The sequence below is a fragment of the Vidua chalybeata genome, chromosome 3, assembly GCF_026979565.1.
Source record: "Vidua chalybeata isolate OUT-0048 chromosome 3, bVidCha1 merged haplotype, whole genome shotgun sequence".
Taxonomy (NCBI): Eukaryota; Metazoa; Chordata; class Aves; order Passeriformes; family Viduidae; genus Vidua; species Vidua chalybeata.
In genome coordinates, this window is record NC_071532.1 from 42,232,740 (window position 1) to 42,241,516 (window position 8,777).

The 8,777-nt window shown below is 44.0% G+C and overlaps 1 protein-coding gene across 1 annotated transcript; it reads right to left on the bottom strand.

The window, feature by feature from the left end:
- Nucleotides 1–1,702: 1,702 nt before the first annotated feature.
- C3H1orf131 (chromosome 3 C1orf131 homolog) lies at nucleotides 1,703–8,765 on the bottom strand. The gene is made up of 7 exons (XM_053939656.1): nucleotides 8,686–8,765; nucleotides 8,254–8,543; nucleotides 6,103–6,159; nucleotides 4,502–4,597; nucleotides 3,724–3,810; nucleotides 2,671–2,720; nucleotides 1,703–2,038 (listed from the first exon to the last, which is right to left on the bottom strand). Exons 1-7 carry the CDS (start codon nucleotides 8,744–8,746, stop codon nucleotides 1,927–1,929), a joined length of 753 nt encoding a protein of 250 aa, XP_053795631.1. The 5' UTR covers nucleotides 8,747–8,765; the 3' UTR covers nucleotides 1,703–1,926.
- Between the last annotated feature and the right edge of the window lie 12 nt (nucleotides 8,766–8,777).

The window sequence follows — 8,777 nt, forward strand, 5'->3', positions numbered from 1 at the left end:
CTTGCCATCGCTTGCTGTAATCAATAAATTTCTGATTGACTCTTGAAAGGCTGAACAAATTATTCACCTCTATTTATAACACCAAATAGCTTTTGGGAGCTGTGGAGGTGGAAAGTGAACATTTTAACTTACCAAAGCTGATGTAGAACATGAAGTCCCACATTATATGCCAAGTGAGACAAACAAAACTTTATCAAGAAGTGAGCAGTAAAAACTAAGCTCAAGGATTAACCAGGAATTATAAAATACAGGTTCTCTTACAACATCCAAAGCCCATCTGTTGCCTCAACCAGTCTTGATGCTCTGTACTAAATTCTTAGTGGTTACACTTTCACACGCCATCGTGATTTGACATTTTTCTAATGTCAATTAAGTCATTAAGTCTGTAACCAGACAGGAATCTTAATTCCAGTTTGAATCTTCAACCAATACTGAATAAGAAGAAATCAAATTATGAAATTATGAAATGTGATAACAGCATTTAGCAACGAAACTCTGCACACCCCTTCTGTTCCTACATGGCCCCAGAAACACTCCCTTCTGCTTGTCATCAGGCACTTGATCCCTCCAAACCCTCTTCCTCCTCTTGGTCGTCTTTGTGCTGGCAGACACATGTCTACAGGACATGCAAGTAAGGTAAGGTGTGGGGGAAGTAGCGTGCCAGAATGCATCCCTGTCCACAGTGTGGCTCTCCCTATCCCAGAACACTTTCCCATCCTGGGAGGGGGCAGCCTCCGATGGTGCTGCAAGCTCAGTAAGACATAGACCTTGGGGTCAGGGATCACCTTGCTCAGGCTCCCAGCCCACAAGGGTACCAGAAGACCTAGAACAAGTTTCTGCTGTAAGGGCTGTTTTCCTTACCATGTACACATCCTTCACTGCCAGAGCTGTTCCAACAAGCTCCACATCTCCTTACAACACAGAAAAAATTCTGTCATTTAAGTTATCCTTATCCTTGTCTCCCCCTAAAATACTGAACTTTCATTTTGGAAGTGTTACTAACAATTGCCATTTCTAATGGATGGACCTTAAAAGCAACAAAATAAAATATTTAGCTACAGAAGATAATCAACATTGTTCCAGAAACACCAGACTGGTGAAATCCAAATAGCACTAAAAGGCAGTTTTGGTAAAGATTTCATAGAAAAACCTTAAGAAGAATGGAACCAAAACAAACACGAGTTAACCGGATCAACCAGTAGCTTTTGAGTGTCCATGCTCATTTGGCTCAGTCTTACATGGTTTTGTTTTTAAAAACCAAACAGCCAAGCCACCAAACCACTATTCCAAAGTGCTTACTTGGAGATCTCTACAGAGATATACAAGATGAGTGTGTAATGCTTGCCTGGGACAAAACTTCAGAAGAGTATTATTTTCATTCCAAAGCAGATAATTTTGAAACGTTAAGAGGTTTTGCTGGACAGAAAAATTACTGTGCAGTTCCATTATCCACCAGTAATCCATAAGGATAGAGATTTCTGTCCAATAAATGTTTGGAGAACACCTACTTCCAGTTCAAGAGTGAGTAAGATACTGCTTTTTCCAAATTCCTTCCGTATGAAAGATATATATATATATATATATATATTAATCCATTAATTTATGGATTAAATTAGTATTTTACTTACAGCCAATAAGCTGATTCTACAAAAAGAAATGTTTTTTTAGCACATATTGACTAATAAAAATAGCCTGTATAACCTTCTTAATAAGAACTCTAATCTTTATTTATAAAATGGTAAATTCTAATAATCATCCCAAGGCAGAATGGTACATAAAAATTCTGATATAACAAATAATATTAAAAAATTAGGATATGGTGGATAGGCAAAAGGCCTCAGAAGTCTGTGTTGGTAGCAATGTGATTTCTCTTATGCATATTGTCCATTTCATTCTGTATCATGAAGTTCATTTACTAACTTTAGATTATTTAATTTTCTTTATGTCATGGCTTTGCAGAATCAAGGTCCCATTTCTGAATTTTCCAACTTGACCTGCAGGCCAAATGCTATGCACTGATTTCTTCCTTTTGGCCTTCCTGAAAGAGGGAGAGGAAAAACAAAAATTAAAAGAAACAGCAGAAACACATGTAAACGCTTAATATGGCGACAAAGTCACCTATTTATGCAGGGTTTGGTATTATGGAGTATCAAACCATAGCATGCAAAGACTTTAGAACATATTTCCTTCATAGACATGCAAAATGTACAGCACATTACAGCATGATTTATATTTTTAAATGTTTAGAAACATGAAGATTTTTAGATAATGAAGGAAGATAGAGTACAGAGGGAATCTGCTGCACTAGGATTAGGAAATATCAGCTCACTTTCAAGCCTCTGTATACTGTAGCCTGTGCTTCACACAAATTATTTCTTAGGGCAAATGCTCTGAGCAAGTGGTGTCTCTTGAGTCTGCACACAGGGATTTTCATCCCTCTGACCTCCAACTGCAGCCTTGAGACGTGTTGGGGCAGACCTGATATACTTTCAAGTAAAGCTGTGGAACTGAAGCCTCTGGAACTGCTAGGCACAGAGTAGTGTCACCTTTTTTTGAGGAGCTCAGCAGCTGGAGAATTTTGTTGCACTGTGATGTGCATGATTTCTGGGGTAAGACTGTGCAATTACACGGGGGAGATAAACTGGGGAGACCATGTTAAAAACACCTCACCTCTCCTTCTGTTCTTTCTTCTTCTTCTTAATAGAATCACCTTTATGTTCCTGTTTTTAAAGACACATATTTTAATGAAAAAGGAACAGATCATGTTGGTTAAACAACCATCTGCACAAAGAACATTCAGTAAATAGCTTTTGCTTCACAGAGCAGCAGGCACTTAAAGGAAGCTGGGAGACCTTCTGACAGAACAAGTAATGCAACACATTATGGAGCCACTGCCAGAAGTGCCCAGAGCCCTCCCTAATGCCTTATGGGAAGTACAGGCCACTCACAACCAACGGGCTGCTCTTGCCAGGTGCAAAAGCAGAGGCTTCCTTCTCAGGCATGTGACAGATCCCAGGCTCAGAAGATGGACTTGCTACCAGGCAGGTGTGTCCTGTCACCCAGCTGAGGGCAGCTGTGAAATGACAGGGTTCAGCTGTGACTGGTCATGCACTTTGAGCCACATGACAGAGGAGGAGAAGTAGGTCCCTGGGAAAGAGGGTGGCAGGAAACCGTCTGAAAGAGCAATTATCAACCCTACCAGCCTGCTCCCACCTACATGGGAAGGCTCCATAGGGAGGCAGAAAGTAGGCTTAGAGCCAGATAGGCTGTGCTAGAGGATGGATGCAACAGAAGCCTCACCCTTGTTTTAAATAATGAGTAGGATCCTAGATGGAATTGTGCTGATAAAAAAGCAGTTGAAGATCCAGCACTCTGTGGTTAGACAACATCCAACAAACTTTAATTGGGGACCATTCTGTTTCCTCTAAAGAGGAAAGGGTAAAAAAAAAAAAAAAAAACCCTGCTGATTTTGTATCATCAGTCTATCAGCCTGGAAGGGTGAGGCAGTGAAACCAACCACAACACAAGCCTAACTCTGCACCTTCATACTGCACACAACCAGCTTTTACCAATGAGATTAATCTTGTAGGAGCTAGGAAGCCAATCCTCAGGGACCAGCAGGTGTCAAGCTTGGGCACTCGTCCTGCACCTGAGGGGTTATCTGTCAGGCTCTTGGGCTGGCTCCTACACACTGCCTTTTTCAACAGAAAATTTCATACAAACCGTTTCTTTATCAGCATCTTTCACTGCTTTTTTCTCTTTCAGCTTCTCTTGGTAAGTCCTGTAGTTCACATGTACCTTTTTAGGGGGCTGCAAAAAAGATTGGGAAGGATACTGCTGATTAAATTTTCAAATAGGTTCAAAAATTATTCACACACTTGCACAGACAGCATTTTTCACGTGATAGTGGCAAAACATTAGAAATCCTAATTTCCTTTCGGGTGAGAGGAATGGACTTAAGAAGCATCAGGTAGTCACAAATTGTTTCTTTCTTAGTGAGGACAGCAGAGAGAGGGAAAAATATTCTGTTATCAGTCCTATAAGGTTTACATACACACTTCTGAGCAAAAAAAACCAAACCCACTTCTTAAAAAACACCTAAAACATTATTTTTTTCTTTTATACTAGCTATGATGAACTAAAAACTTTTCTCCATCTTTATCTCACTGTGAGAATGAAGATTTAAAAACTGAGCCCCACAGTCCAACTATTTATTTTTTAATTGCCTGATTAAAAATTAGTAAATGTTGTTTTTCATCCTGATCAGTCATATTTAATCTTTAATACTTTCCTGATAACACAACCATACTAATTTTCCAATCATCTATAGAAAATAGACAAGACAGAACAGATGATGTAAAAGTAAGGATGAAGTGGGAGAAGGGTCAAGGCAGGGGATTTTGTGTTTTAAAAGGGTAATATCAAAGTTCCTCATGTTCTTTATTGCTTTTCTGCACTGTAAGAGCTGGGTGACCTCCAGCACAAACCAAGGGACAATTACCTTGGCTCCTAGCATGATAGCACGCTCCTGTTCCCAAACACGTTGCTCCTGCTTCTTGTAGCCAGTGATTCCAAACTTGTGCACTTCCAGGCGAGCCTAGAACATTGCAGAAAATTGCAGGCGTTTCATAATGTCCAATCTGTTGTAAAGCAATGCCTGGCAGAGTGCAATGAAGTCATACGCCTGAGGAAATCCTGGCTAATACTGGAAATTGGCGTGCTATAAAATAAAACTGAGTTCAGAGCTATACTGCAGAGCAGTTAACCACTGTCCAACTAATCTCTGGATGGTGAGGGCTGTCAGGGGGACAATTTTCAATTCTCCTCATTTCACATAAAGTAACACGGATTTCCTCCGTGTAGAAAATGAGCACTTAACCACTCAGCATGGACTGGCAGATGGTGGTTTGACTACAGACATAGGTAGAGTTAACACTATACAAGCACACCTTGGCAAAATCACTAATGAATCCATAATATTTTTTAAATCCGTGATTAAATCCCCACCCTTCTTAGCAGTAGACAGCTCCATGCAGAATCTCCAGAGAGAGATTCCACTGGATCATAACACATCCCTGAGCAGCGATTAGGCACATAAAACAATTTGCACAGATCCATAAACAAATTAGGAGCTAAGATGGCCAGTGCTAGTTATGCTCATATAAGAACAGATGAGAATAAAAAGACAAATGGAAAAAGCCATTTGTTGTTTCAAGAACAGATGCCAATACACTTTTTTTTTCCTTCCCACATGAGATGTCAGAGATTTGACACCATAGGGCTGCAAGAACTATGCTAAACATTATGGGAATTCAAGCACCTTTACGCATCCTCCTCAAATTCTCACTGGAAGATCAGAAAGAAAGGCCATGAAGTTGTAACACACCTCTCTCCACACTGAACAGCTGACTGCTGCCAGCCTATTCCTCCTTTGGCATGGCATGTAGCCAGAATTACCTATTAGGAAATCCTCACCTACAAGAGAGATTTCCTATTAGAAAATCCTCACCTAGGCATTTCTGTAAGGGTTTCCCATCAGTCCCACCACAGCTTTCTGAAGCATACACGTGTGGTGGTGCGTAGCTACGCAAAAGGGCAAAAAGCTTTGTGAATCTGAAGTTGGAGTTTCATTTCGGTATTTTTCTGTATATTCATCCCTCCCCCTGAAGCTATTTCCATTGGACTTGACCTGTGATGTATTCAGACTGGACACTGTTTCTATTGGTTTTACCTTATCACCTATGTTTCCCTATAAAAGCTCTAACCAAACCCCCACCCAGGGTCACTTGTCCCTGCGGCGTTCGAGCAATACAACTTTCTTCAAACTGCACACAGGTGTCCTCTCTTGTCTCTTTATCTCAGTCCTAGTAGCGTTCTTAGAACAGTGCAGCCCATATCACAGCGTCCCAACTGCTACCTGGATTCTCGGCAGAGACACAGGAGCAGCGGTGTGTGTGTTGCCTAGCACCCCGCCCCCACCACAGCAAACCGCTGGCCAGCACCTGGGAAGAACAGAAGCCGGGTGGGGACAAAAAAGGCGACATACACGTACACATAACTGTACACTAAACTAGTGACATTAGTCTGATCCTACTGACTTACCTTTTCAAAGTTAAATTCTTGTCTGACTGCATTTTTCTCTTCATTCACTATTTGGGTCTATAAACAAAACAAAACAAAACAAAACATTTCAAATTAATATGACAAGTAACACCAGTTTAAATGCTGACTGGGATAGCTTTTTGAAAAGCAGTGAAATGTAAAGTCAGTTGTATGGAATAATACACAGGTTTCCAGCAGCACTTTTTTCTAGCTTTATTACCAGGATCTGTTAAAAGAGATAGTTTCAATGGCATTTTTTCTATGTAAGTAAAAGAAAAACTGCCACATGTGAGCTATGTATCACTCATATTTCCACTTCCAAACCCACACCAAACAGCTAATGTAGGATAGCTCACAAATTTTAAGTAATTTTGTTTGAGACAGTGCAGTGGTAATAGTGCATGTACTTGCAGCTGGGGCAATATGTAAAATAAGCTTAATTCCTAACTGCATCGACATATATTAGTGTCCATATCCAGCTTCACTAATGCCAGAGAAACAGCTCCAAAGGGTCAGCAAATAGCAGAACCCACTTAGCGCAGGCTGAAGAAAGGACTTGCTCAAAATGAGCTCAGTGAAAACTATATCTTCTCTACTCCATGATTTACACAGACATCAGCAGACTTCCATCAGCAGTTCTCAGTTTGGAGGGCTACTCTCCAGGGGGAACACACTATATCCTATAAAGAAAAAGAAGCACAAAATCTCCAGGGAGAGAGTTTCAGGCTTGCTTGTTACAAGAGTGTCCCACACGTGGAGCAGTTACAAATCTCCCAGGGTTATTTTAGACTGTCTGCTTTCTGATTTCAGGGAAGATGTGCTGAGCCACCTCTCCGAGTGGAAGCTCTGCCCACTCCGAAGCATGCTGATGCATGCAGGCAGGCAATCTGTTCAAGAGATTACCCTGTTCACCTTCCCCGTTTGCTCCCAAAGATACAATCCACTCAGAGGAAACAAGAGTACTACATAAGCATTAAAGCTGAACTGAAATACATTTCATGCATTTCTGTTTCACTCTCCAAGACCTCAGGGCACAGTGAGTCACAGGTTCAGGCCCAGGGGTTACACCAGGGCTTCCCTCTGCATGCACCACAGCCAAACTCCTCTCAGCTCTGCAAAGGCTTCTATAGAGAATTTCGATTTCAACCACAAATAAACCTGGTTATCTTCAGAGCATTTTGCTAACAAGCGTAACACCAGTATTTTCAGGTAAAAAAACTCCAGCTATAAAAAACTTAAGAAAAACTTTAGAGGAAAACATGCTGGAAAAAACACAAAAGCTTATGGATTCAAACAACTGCTTGAAGTCCCCAATTCCAAGCAATCAAACCCCCAGTATCAGTAAGTCACTCTGAATTCAAGACAGCCATATGTTGGCCCATCAAAGCTTATTTTAGAATGGGCTTCTGAAGTTATGGCCATAAAGACAACTCAAGGAAAACAACCAGAGAAGCTATAAAATCCGGAAAACAATCAACCCCTCTGCTCAGCTTCCAGTCAAACCTATCCAGACCTTCCAGTTGAAGGAACTCAGCTACAGTTTTTGGTAGTGCAAAGCAGTTCAGCAGCAACAAACCAAACCAGAGGACTGAGATGTAATGCTGTCATGCCTTCTCCCACTGACTACCCAACGCCGATCTTCCAAGAACAAATGCTGCTTGTCAACGGCCCAGTGCTGTTGCGATGCCAGAAAAGAGAAGCAAGTTTTGGCACCTCACAACAGCTACTGACAGGAACAGAGCAGCATACAAAACTCCTGGGCACTGAAGTAACCAAGAGGCTTTGTCTTCCATCTCTTTCACTTCTTGCTGTAACATCAGGCCTGTCAGCAAATCAATTTATTTTGCTGAAATGCGCCTATTTCAAACATAGGATTCTTATCTAGAGATCTGAAATTGAAAAAAATTGGTCTTCAAGTCCTGCCCCCTCCCCTACTTCATCCTGCCTCTGTTTCCAGCAGCCCCACTGGGAATCAGCAGGACCAGATGCCATCGAGCTGAGCACCCGGATCGCCAAAGCATCCGGATTTCCAGGCAGCTGTATCAGCAACAGGGCTGGCGCCGCGTCCAGGGAGCGCACCCCGCCCCACGGCGCCCACCCTTCGGGAAGGGGCGGCTGGGGGCAGCGGGAACCGCGCCCGCCCGGCTCTACCTGTGCTCCGCCGACCGGCGCTGCCGAGGGGCTTTGCCGCTCCTTCCTCTTCCTCCTGCGGAACACCACGACCTCCACGGCGGGCGGGGCCGCGGGGGGCGGCGGGGCAGTGCCGGCAGCGCTCAGCTCGGCCCGCAACTCCCCGAAGAAGCTGCGGGCCCCGCGCCGCCCGCCCGCCGCCGACTGCGGCTCCCGTCTCTCCTCTTCCTCCTCTTCTTCCTGCGCCGACGGCGGCACTGCTCTCGCTTCGCCGTTCTCTGCAGCGCGCCGAGCACCGCCGGGCTCCTCACCTGTGCCAAGCACATGCTGTGGGTCATCTCCGCGCCGCCGCCGCCGCTCCGCTCCAGAGCGCCCACGCCCGGCCCCCTCACCCGGACCCCAGGGAGGACCGTGGTGCCGGCACAGCGGCCGGCCCGGTCCCGCGCCACCCACCCAGGTCGTAGAGGGCGCCGAGCACCGCCTCCAGCCGGCAGCGCGGCTCCCGCGGTCCCATGGCTGCCGCGCCGGGCGGGTGGGCGGGCCGG